The sequence below is a fragment of the Vombatus ursinus genome, unplaced genomic scaffold, assembly GCF_900497805.2.
Source record: "Vombatus ursinus unplaced genomic scaffold, bare-nosed wombat genome assembly UNPS02014847.1, whole genome shotgun sequence".
Classification (NCBI taxonomy): Eukaryota; Metazoa; Chordata; class Mammalia; order Diprotodontia; family Vombatidae; genus Vombatus; species Vombatus ursinus.
Window position 1 is genome coordinate 424,250 of NW_020954625.1, and position 12,192 is coordinate 436,441.

At 46.8% G+C, this 12,192-nt stretch overlaps 1 protein-coding gene across 1 annotated transcript in view; it reads left to right on the forward strand.

The window, feature by feature from the left end:
• The window catches only part of ADAMTS7 (ADAM metallopeptidase with thrombospondin type 1 motif 7), a 167,377-nt gene that overhangs the window by 102,448 nt on the left and 52,737 nt on the right, over positions 1 to 12,192 (forward strand). The window contains exons 13-15 of the mRNA XM_027840600.1: positions 888 to 1,021; positions 5,507 to 5,627; positions 8,275 to 8,519. Of these exons, the coding sequence (XP_027696401.1) occupies positions 888 to 1,021; positions 5,507 to 5,627; positions 8,275 to 8,519 (500 nt within the window). The remainder of the gene's footprint in view (positions 1 to 887; positions 1,022 to 5,506; positions 5,628 to 8,274; positions 8,520 to 12,192) is intronic.

The window sequence follows — 12,192 nt, forward strand, 5'->3', positions numbered from 1 at the left end:
TTGGCAAAGGTACTGGAGTGGTTTTGCCCTTTCCTTCTCCAGCTCATTTTACAAATAAAAAACCCGAGGCAAACAGGGGTAAGTGACTTGTCCGAGGTCACACAGCTAGTGAGTATTGTAACAGAGTCAAAAAGACTGGAGTTCAAATCCTGCCTCGGACACTTACTACCTGTGTGACTTTGAGTAAATCACTGGGCCTGAATCGGCCTCAGTTCCCTTTATCTGTAAAATTGGGGAAAATAACAACACCTCCCCTTATACAGTTGCTGTGACGATCAAATGAGGTAACAAGTAAAGTGCTTTGCAAACTTTAAAGCACTTTATAAATGTTAGCCGTTATTATTATTATTATTGCTAATTATCATGTTAATCAATCAATCAATGGACATATGCCAAGCACCTACCATGTGCTAATCCTGTCTGCTTGTTTTCTCAGGGGAGTTTTTTTTCTCAGCTGGTAAAAATTTTGGTGAAAGGAAGCCTGGCCTAATGGTTAGAGAGCCTGCTTCAGAGCCACAAAGCCCCTGCTTCGGGTCCCATCTCAGAGTATATGGCCTGAGGCAGTCTGGGCAAGTCACTTAATCGATGCTGCAAGAATCTCTCTAAGAATGTAATGGATAGAGAAGGTGCCACTCTGCACTGATAGGATTTTCATTTCCTAAGGGTTCACAGGCCCAGTTAAAACCCAAAATGACCCCTTTTTTTAGCTGACATGCTTGGAGACTCTGCTTTGGCTAGTTGGGAATGCTTAAGTCTTCCTCTCCACATGAACCCAAGCCATCATATTCCTAGAAATGGGCTCCTTCCCTTGGTCCATATCTTGGGGAACACCACTCATGGCTGGCCAGTGCTTTCTGATCTGTCCTCTCTCTCCTCCATCCCTATAGTTAATCCCTGTGAGCTGCACTGCCGGCCTACGAATGAGTATTTTGCAATTAAGCTTCGAGATGCTGTTGTGGACGGTACCCCCTGCTTTGAAGGAAACACCAGCCGAGACTTATGCATTAACGGGATCTGTAAGGTATGCCCCTGCCTCCCCCTGCGCATGCCTGTCCTTGGGCCCAGACCAGAAGGGCTCAGGGGCAGAAGGGGCAGGAGGGGAAGCCATGGGCAGCGTGAGGAGGCTAAGCCTGTCCTCAGGCTGCCATGGGGCTGAGTGTCCAAGGGCTTGGGCCACAGAGGCGCCCTGTCCTGGGCTGCATGCTGCCCGGGTGGTGAAGACCCAAAGCAAGTCTCAGTGTTTTCAGCCAGAACAACTCATGAAGACCAACCACTAAGGTATGGAGGGCTTCAAATAAAATAACTTTGGGTCCATCAAGGATAGGTGAGACCCTCCATGTTAGCCCCTGAGGGGAAGACAGAGGAGACAGGCCCCTGGCTTCAGGGAGCTCTCAGTCTTGCCTAGGAGACAAGATACCTGCACTAATCTCAAGGAACAGGACATGATTTTCTCCTTTCACATTGAGCCATGATTAGAATACATAATCCAGTATGATCCAATAGGAAAGGCACTAAATTTAAAGTCTGAGGACCTGACTTCCAGGGATGATTTTGGGCAAGGCACTGAAGCTCTCTGGACCTCTGTTTCCCCAACTATGAAATGAGTAAGTTGTACTACAAACCTTTTTTTGGGGGGCATGGGGAGGAGGGCCAGACCTATGATGTCATTAGAACTGAATACTCCCAGTGCGGAAACTTCCTCCCACCCATGTAGATTGGCACCTCCTCTGTAACTTGGAGTCTTAGAGAGTTCCTGGGGACACTGAGAGCACAAATGACTTATCCAGGGTCATACAGCCAATCTGTGTCAGAGGAGAGAACTGAGCTGAAGTCATCCAGACCCAAACCCCCACACGAGACCTCAGCCACTTCCCCAGAGTGCCTCTCACTAGGTATTCTTCAAAGTTGTCTTCTGGCCCCAAATCCTACCCTCCTATTCCGAGGGCTGCCATTACTGATCCCTGGACCAGTCTCACCTCTTTGGACCTCAGTTTCCTCATCAGGGATTAAATACCTCTACATTCCCTCCTAGCTCTAAATCTTCGAACTTTTGAGACACAGAATGGCCTCCTGGCTGGATTGGCTAATAAACAATGCTAAGCAAATCATCTGGGTCTCCTGGTTTTCCTTGTAGTCCCCAAAGGAGATGAGGTGAGAGCTGGGAAGGACAGGATGGCAGGTCTGGAGGCAGCTTACTTAATGAGAAAAATGCTGGCCCCAGAGGCAGAAGACCTGGGTTTGAATCTTACCCAGCTTTATGACCTTGTACAAGTCCCTTGTCCCTGAGCCTCCATCCCTTTTTTTTTTTACCGAAGTTGGTCTCTGAGGCCTTTTCCATCTCGGAAATAGAAAGTCTGGTTCCTGAGCCTGGAAAAACCATTTCCCACAAAGGAAAAAAAAGCACAAAAAGATGAAAAGCCAACTTTGTAGTGTAAAGGTGGCTGACTGGGGCTTTTCTTTTCTGATAAAGGATCGGTGGGCGGGAGGTTTGGGGAAGGACAGAGGGTGATGGGGAGGCCAGAAGTCCAGACTTACCCAAAACATTCTCTCTTTGGTGCTTCCTCCATCCCTGGGGGATGGAACAGAGTAATCAGAACAGGGGGAAAGGGGGGAAAGCGCAGACTGAGAACCAAAAAGCCCAAACCAGAGACTTTCTCAGGTATGAGAAATTTCAGAGACCATCCATTCTGACCCATTCCCATGTTCTCTGAGCAGGCATCCATGTTTATTCCATCATTGCTTGAACACTCTAGTGATGGGGAGGTCATTGCCTCCTGAGACAGCCCATTTTACTATGGGATAACCCTAGTTGTTAAAGAGCATCTTCCTTGGTTGATTGTTTTCTTTTATTTGGCTAGGATGGCGTTAGGGAGCTCTGGGGGAGTTCAGCCAAGGCAGATTTGTAGCTTATTGTCTTAGAATGTTGCCTGGGGCACTGAGAGGGAAGCCCAGGGTCCCATAGCCAGGATGAGTCAGAGGTGGAACGTGAAACAAGATGTTCCTGGCTGCAAGGCCCCCTCTCTATTTACTGGGCTACACTGCCCCTATGGTCTTCCTTTTAAGAAGCATCAGTGGCTCCTATGTACTTCTAGAGTAAAAAACACACATCTCTCTCTGGCATTTAAATCCTTTACAATCCAGCTCCAGCTTCTCCAGACTGATTTTCCATTACTCCCCCTCAAAGACTCCACATTCCAAATGAACCAGCCTCTTTTGCCATTGCTTCTCCATGACACTCCTGCCTTCATGCCTTTACACAATCTTTCCTCCATACCTGGAATGCCCTTCCTTCTCATCTTTGCCTCTGGGTCACAGTCCAGAGGGTGTGAGAAACCAGCCTGAAAGCCACCCTCCACGAGTGCCATTATGCCATGAGGCCAAGCGCTGGGTGGGGACTCAGACTGAATCCTTGTGCTAACTGTGAGAAAAGGTGGAGGAAGGAGAGTGGCAGGAGGGAAGGCTGAGCTGCTGGTGGCTCCATGAGCAATGGAGTAATGGGGGTGGGATGGGATTTAAGAGTGAGACAGGAAAAATCATCAGAGAGGAGATTCTTAGGCGTTGCTGAGATGGAAGCTCCAGCTGGCGGTGGTTGTTGGGGTTGGGGTGTTAAGCCTAATAAGCTGGAAAGAAATATTAGCTAACATGTCTATGGTGCTTACTCTGTGCCAGGCAATGTGCTAGGTGCTTTACAATCATTATTTCATTTGGTCCTCACAACAGCCCTGGGAGGTGGGTGTTATTATTATCTCCATTTTACAGTTGAGGAAACTGAGTCAACCAGAGGTTAAGTGATTTATTTAGGGTCACCCAGCTACTAAGTGTCTGAGGCTGTATTTGAACTCAGATTGGCTCTAGAACAGGGACCTTTCCCATCCCTTAGGCCCTCTGCTCCCCATCCTGCCTCCTGCATTCTAGGGCCAGATACAGTGCATGAAAAACTCTGCTTTAGGAAACGCATTCCTTCAAATATTCTATTATTCTGTGAGATGGATGAGGGGGTGGAAGTGAGTCAGGGCCGTGCAGTGAAATTAGACGGTGGGGGGAGAGGGAATGCTGGATTTGGAATAGGGAGTCTTGAGATTTAAATCCCAGCCCCGAAGCTACTAGCTTTGTCTTGATGGGCAAATCTCTCTGGGCTTCAGTGTCTTCTGCAGAATGAGGATAATGATAGTAGCACCATCTACCACCTACCCGGTAGTTGTGGGGACGGTGCTTTGGAAGCCTCAAAACACTCTCAAAATGAGTTATTCTTCCAATGATTTATTCTTCGTTGGTCTACCTAAGTTTGTACGTGTTTGTGAACCCCTATTAACTCTTGGACCAAATATGTTCTCCTCTGTTTAAAGTTAATTGCCCACTTCACAGTCTAGGTCCTTCCAACTTTTTCAGTCTTACCACACGTTCCTCCCTCCCCTCTTCCCTCGCTCACTCTTCAGTCCAGCCTTCTGAACGCACAACAACCCATTTCCCGTCTTTGCCCTTGCACTGGCTGATCCCCATTGATGAGGTCCAGAGGTTCAGGGGTGCTGGAACCCCAAGATCATGACGCAGGCCCTGCCTGAATGAATTCAACCCAAATCTTCTTTCAGCCGGAGAAAAGTTTATTAGAGATAAACCATACAGGCCAGACTCTTAAGGAATCTGAACATTAGTAACGCCCGTAGGGACGAGCGGGCATGAGAGTCTCAGCCTTTTGGGCACGAGAAGGTCTCAGAGTTTGAATAGGGGCCAGGGTGGATCTTATATACACTAAAGTAACTTTGGGTGACTAGAGGAGGGGCCGGGAAAGGGGTCTAGATGAGAATTCCAATTGGAAAGTCTGAGAGATTGAATAGACAATGGGAATAGATAATGAAGGGTACTAGAAGGAAGAAGTTTGAAAGGCATCTGAATAAGATCAAAAGGTGAGGCTAGGGCTTTCAAAGGGAGATAAGGTGAGTCCATCAGGAGTGAGTGAGACCAGAGTAAGAGAAGTTTAAGGGCTTTCTGGGGCCCATGGACAAACGGGAGCCAAATTCTTTTTGGAGAAAGGGGCAAAGGTCTCGGCTTTTGAAACTGAATCATGAGCCCATACCCCATCACCATGCCCAAAATGCTCTCCAGGACTCTTACCTCAGTTCCTTACGTATGAAGTCTTTCCTGGTCCTCCCAGTTGCTAGCATCTTCCTTCTCTACCCAATCCTCCCCCTAAGTTACCTTGGATCTGTTTTGTATGTGTTTAATGTGGAACTCTGTCTGTGTGTGTATGCACACATGTGCATTGTTTGCCCTGTTAAAGTGCAAGCTCCTTGAGGACAGAGGCTGTTTTGCCTGTGTCTTCATATCCCCAGTGTTTAGCGAGGGGCCTGGCATGTAGCTTAATCAATATTTGTTGATTGATTGCTCCTGCTATCTATACAGAGTACCTGCCAGTCCCATGCTGATGAGGTGGGAGACCAGAGAGGCTCACGGGAAGGGTGAGGGAAGGTCCATCAGGCAGTGACCTCCACGACTGGCTGTGTTTCAGAATGTGGGCTGTGACTATGAGATTGACTCCAATGCCATTGAGGACCGGTGTGGCGTGTGCCACGGGGATGGCTCCACCTGCGAAACAGTGAAGAAGACGTTTGATGAGACTGAAGGCCTGGGTGAGGCACAGGGTTGGGGTGAGGAAGCAGAGGTCTGTGGTAGAGCACAGAGCAGCTTTCTCCTTTGTTACCCGGAATTCAAAAGCAGACACTGGGTCCCTGAAATATCCCCACGCTTCCTTTCATACTTTAGAACAATATTTCTCCAAGCGTGGTCCAGGACCTTTAGGAGTCCTTGAGATCCTTCCAGTGGTCTTCGAGGTCCAAACTTTTCATAATAATAGCAAGACATTTTAATTTCTGGTAAAGTGTATCAATAGATGTGACCCATACAAATAAAAGCAAGCTCTTTGTGGGGGGAAGCCTCAACAGTTTTTAAGAGTGTAAAGGGGTCCTGAGTCCTCAAAAAGTTTGAAAACTGATGATTTAGAAGGAAGCCGACACAGAAGCAACTGGTCTAAATCTCCCCTCCTCGAACCTCTGCTCCACCCTTGTTCCCTAAGCAGATGGCCTCTCTGTTTATTTTACTGGCCTTGAGATTTGAACTCTACATCTGCACATCCTCACTTTTTCACTTCATCTAAAACGTGGTCTTCACTCATCTTCTCTTTCTTCCCTTCAGCCTCAGAATGCCCTGGAAAGATTCCTGACTCTGGAGACAGAGAAACTGGGTTCAGATTTTACTTCTGATGCTTATTACCTGTGTGACCCTGAGCAAATCACACTCCCCTCCCCAGACCTCAGTTTTCTTACCTGTAAAAATGAGGGGATTGCATTAGATGGCTTGTGAAGTCTGTCCAGCTCTAGGATGCTAGCTTCCTAATGTATGCCAACGTGTCCTTGATCCCCTCTTCTCTCCTCTGGGAACTGCTCCTTTGATCATTCTCTCCTTTTCATCTTCAGTCTCTCCTCTCCTGGATCTTTTTTTTCCTCAACCTACAGACATGCACTTTACAAATATTACCTCATTTTACCATTACAGCTAGGTCCATGTCTGAATTTGAACTTGGGTCCATCCTAACTCCAGGCCCGGGGTTCTATGCCCTGTGCCACCTGACTACCTTCATCTTTCCAGGCCTGTTTTCTTATCTGTACAATGAGAAGGTTAGACTAGCTTTCCTTATTCACTTACTAGATGTGTGACCCTGGTCAAGTCACTTAATCTCTGTCTGTTTCAGTTTCTTCATTTGTAAAAATGGAGATGTTAACAGCCACTACCTTCCAGGATTATTGTAAAATGAGATAACACTTGCAAAGCGCTTTGCAAACCTTACAGCGCTATATATACATTCTAGCTATCATTATTATTATTGGTATTATTATTATACCTCCCTGGGCCTCAGTTTCCTTATCTGAAAAATGAAAAGGTCAGGCTAGATGGCTTCCAAGGTCCTTCCCTGTGATTGCTCCTTCTTGGTTTTCTCTTCTCTCTTGGTTTTTGTGACTCGACTCTCTGTTCCTTCTTGGTCTCCTTCATTGGTCCATTTTCTCCCACTCCCTAATTACTCTGTCCTCAGCGTCCTCCCCACTTCTTCTGGTGTTCTTTCTTTTTTCATTCTTGTTCACTTTTACGGCTCCATAGCCGTTTCACCTCTCTGTAGATGACTTCCACATTTACGTCACCAGCCCGATCGCTTTCATCTACAGGCCATGTCCAGTTGGATGTCTTGCCATCAGTCTACTTATACTGTCCCAAACTAAACTTATCTTCATTTCCCCAAACTGGCTCTTGTTTCCTTATTTCTGTTGAAGAGATCATCCTACCATTTCTAGTCACCCATGCTGAAAATTTCCGAATCATAGTTGACACTGCCTTCTCCCTCACCCCCCCAATCCTACCACATCCAATGAGCTGCCGTGTCTTGTCAATCTCACCTCTGCAATATCTGTTGTGTGTAAGGTACCCCTGCCACTGTTCTAACTCTGTAATCCTAAATTTTTACTGAATTGTCAAGAATGTTTCCACAGGAGCCCATGTTCTCCATCCATTTCTTTTTCTCCTCCATTTTCCATTTATCTTTCACTCCATCCTCTCTCTAATTTTCTAGCCATCTCATCAAAAATTTCTGTTAAAAACCAGCTTTCTAGTGACTGCTCCATTAAGAATCCCAAGGTCAGCCATGCTCTTAGCCAGATGCTTCTTTGCATTTCAGAAAGCCAACCTCTTTCTGGACTGGCCTCTTTGAGAACAGAGTTCCAAAGGACTTTGGGGGTCTGTTTTTGTAGCAACAAACTTCTCCCTGTTCCTCTAGGTTTCTCTCTGGAGTTCCTCTCATCTGGGCTCCAGCTCCTACAGGCTGAATGAAGGAGGAGGGTGAATGTGCACTTTTAAAAACAAACCATAAACTCTGGAAGTCTGCAGTTTCATGTGCAGTCATTTTTTAAATTCTTGTTTGAATGTTTTTGTCGATGGTCACTAAGTTTAGAATATTTTAGAAGCATGGCCTTTGCCAGGGAGAAAAACCTTCAGCTCAAGGGGAAGAATTGAGAGGGATTTCAGATCTCCACCAGTGAGAGGAGAAGGTTGGGGTGTGGGTGGGACACCTAAGGGTTTTCTTGGTCACTCTGAACTCATGTCTTTTGGGTGGGTGCCTGCTCTGCCTATAGCTAAGGCCTCCCTTGCCTGTGGGTGGATGGAAGGGGTGTTTGCATGGGTTTCTTGCTAGCTGAGGGAATGCTTGAATGAGAATGCTTGAACCATTTGCAGGGTACGTGGACATTGGGCTGATCCCAGTAGGGGCAAGAGAGATTCGAATTGAGGAAGTTGCCGAGGCTGCGAACTTCCTGGCACTGAGGAGCGAGGATCCAGAGAAGTATTTCCTAAATGGCGGATGGACCATCCAGTGGAATGGCGACTACAAAGTGGCCGGGACCACCTTCACGTACGAGAGGAATGGGAACTGGGAAAACCTCACCTCCCCAGGACCCACGTGGGAGCCCATCTGGATTCAGGTATGTCTGCACCCTAGGTTGCAAGGGGAGCGCCATGGGGGAAAACACACATTTCCGCTGACACAAGTGATTACTCTTGAGCAGCTCCCAGTTTGGTGGAGGAGACAAGCTATCAGTCCTCAGGGATCTCTCAGTCTGGGGAGGGCATTGGCTTAAAAACAACCCAGTTCACGTTTCTAGTGTTCTTGTGAATTTATAAATCCCATGGGATAGTAAGAGTATTATTATCCCCATTTTACAGATGAGAAAACTGAGGCTTAGAGAGGGAAATTGAATTGTTCAAGGTAATACAACCACTAAGTGGTGGAGGCAAAATGTGGATTCAGATCTTCTGACTTGAATTTAAGTCTTAATATTTTCCCACCAGTCAGTCATCAATAAGCATTTATTAAGTGCTTACTGTATACCAGGCACTGTCATAAGCCCTGGGGATACAGACAAAGGCAAAAAACAGTCCCTATATAGCCTCAAGGAGCTCACGTACCAATAGGAGAAGCTGAAATGTAAACAACTATGTATGTAGAAGCTTATCACAGTGATTGACACACAGTAGGCACTGAATAAATACTTGGCTGACTAAGAGCTAGCATTTATATATGCTTTAAGGTTTGCAGAGCAGTTGACAAATATTTTCTCATTTGATCCTCACGGCAACCCTGGGATCTAGGTGTCCTATTGTTTTTATCCCCATTTTATAGCTGAGGATACTGAGGCAGACAGAGGTGGGTCAGATGCCCAGAGTCATAGGCCTAGTAAGTGTCTGAGATCAGATTTGAACCCTGGTCTTCCTAACTCCAGGTCTTGCGTTCTATCCACTGAACTATCTCACAGCAGAACAAATAGAAGATAATCCCAGAGGGGAAACCTTGGAATGGAGGAGGACCAGGAAAGGCGTCTTGAACAAAGTGGGATTGGATGTGAGACATAAAGGAAGCCAGGGAATCTAAGAGGCAGAAGTGAGGCAGAAGAACATTCTGGGCTTGGGGAACAGTTAGTGTGGACCCCTGGGGCCAGGAAAGAGAGTGAGCATGTCATGTTCTAGGAACAGACAGACCAGGGTAGCCAGAGTGCATGGAGGACACTGGGAGGTGCCAGGTCAGGAAGGAAGGTGCCGGGTTACCATCTGCTTTAACTGCCAAAGGAGGGACTGGTTATTTGGTCCTGGAGGTAACAGGGAGCCCCTGGTGTGTACGGGGGTGCAAAGGACAGACCTACACTTTGGCATCAGAGGGGAGGACGGGGTGGTGTGGGCAGAGACACCAGGCAAAGAGACCAGTTAGAAGCAGCCATCCAGATGGTGAGGGCGGGTACTAGGGCGGTGTCTGTGTGAGCAAAGAGAAGGGGACTTAGGAGAGAGACGGAACCAAGGGAGAAATGGCGAGATTTGATGGTGGATTTGATAGACGCTGTGTGTGTGTGTGTGTGTGTGTGTGTGTGTGTGTGTGTGTGTGTGTGCGTGGGGGGGGGATTCAAGGGTGACCCTCAGGTTATGAGCCCAGGGGACTGGGAGGATGACAGTAATAAGGAAGTTTGGGGGTGGGAAAGATAATGAGTTCTGCACAGCCTGCCCCCTTGGTGAGCATAGTGTCCTCACGGACAGGGCCAAACAACCCACATGCCACAGAACTAGTCCTTGGAATGGGAATCGGCACATTTTCCTATATCTTATATGTACCTAGTTATCTATTCTTGTCCTGGTTCTGCTTCTCTGGTCGGTGCCTCAGTTTCTCCACTTATAAAATGGCCAGGATGTTCCCCACTGTCAAGGTGATGTGAAGTCACATGGTACACAGGCCCAGTGCAGGATCATTAGGAGATGCTAGTGTTTGCATCGTGGAAGGCAGATAGTATTATCCTCATTTCACAGAGATGATCAACAAGGCCCCTGTACATTCCCTAGTGATGCCCAGCTTGACCTGGTCAGATGGATGATTTAAGTTTGTGAATGAAGGATCAGTGCTTGCCCTTTCAAAATAATGCTAAATTATCAGCCTCTGGGAGATGGGGGGTCCAGGGGAATATTGCTGGTTGTGGGGTACTCAGCATCCTCCCCCACATTGGGCAGACCTGTCCCTCAAGCCTGGCGCTGTTATTTTTGGTGGAAAGTCTTACTGGAAAAGGGGTAAAAGAAGTTTCTGATATGTCTAGTATAAGGGATCCTTAAGGGAACACAGCTGACTGGGCCTCCTCTTCCCTTCACCAAATAACACAGAGACCAAGATTCCCTCCCCCTCTTCTGCCCTGCACCCCTAGAGCCCTTAGGGCAGATTGCTTCCCAGGCCTATGGACCATTGTCTGTTAGCTTAGACCAACCCTTTGTAGCAGTGTCCCTAATAAAACCTAATTTGTAGGTGTTTTGAATAGAGACAAAAATTTTCCTCAGGTCTAGGGCATTTGTATCGAGAAGGCATGAAGTAATTTTAGGGCTCTCTTCCTCCCCCAAATCAGACTGCTATCTTGCCAAAGTTGGATCCTCTCCTTTGGATCCCCTCCCCTCACCCGCAACTTGTACCTGGGCCGGATGCATCAAAAATCTGGGATTGATCCCAGCTGACCCAGCTCACCTTCCCGACTCCTTCCATTTCCCTGCTGAGAACTGAAGTCTAGTTACTGGTTGGCAGCCTGCCTGAGTCAGAGGCAGGAAAAGACCAGCAGGAGCTGGGGGTGCTATAAATCAAAGCTCTTCAGATAGACAGATGGACAGACAGACAGACAGATGAAAGAGAGCGATAGGATGAAAGAATGGATAGATAGATAGATGATAGGTACCAGAGATCACAGATAGATAGATAGATGATAGGTAGCAGAGATCATAGATAGATAGATAGCTTGCTTGATGGATGGATAGATAGATAGACAGATAACTTGATGGATAGATAGATAGATAGCTTCCTTGATGGATGGATAGATAGATAACTTGATGGATAGATAGATAGATAGATAGATAGATAGATAGATAGCTTGATGGATGGATAGATAGACAGATAACTTGATGGATAGATAGATAGATAGATAGATAGATAGATAGATAGATAGATAGATAGATAGATAGATAGATAGATAAATAAATAGATAGCATGAATGGATGGATAGACAGACAGGTAGATAGATAGACAGACAGATAGACAGAGATAAATAGATAGGACGAATGAATGGATAGACAGACGGATAGATAGATAGATAGATAGATAGATAGATAGATAGATAGAATGAACGAATGGATAGACAGACAGACAGATAGATAGAATGAACGAATGGATAGACAGACAGACAGACAGATAGATAGAATGAACGAATGGACAGACAGACAGACAGACATAGACATAGACAAACATTTAACAGCAGAATCACATGATGAGCATCTCCAGAAAAGAGGGAAGCCATCTGTCCCCACCCTCACAGCCCTGTCTCCTTCTGAGACTTGAAAGCAGCTTCACGCTGGCCGGAGAACCTCAGTAGAGTGAGTGTCCCGAGCTGGGCCCTGCAAAGGCTGTAGCCCAGCAGGGATTTCCAGTCTGAGGGCGCTTGTGCATTGACAAGTACAGGGGCAGCTGAGGAAATGACCCTGGGCTGGGAGTCAGGACGCTCGGGTACAAGCCCCAACTGTGCCACTAAATAACAGTGTGACCCTGCAAGTTGCTTAACCTTTCTGGGCTGCTGTCCCCATTTGTCA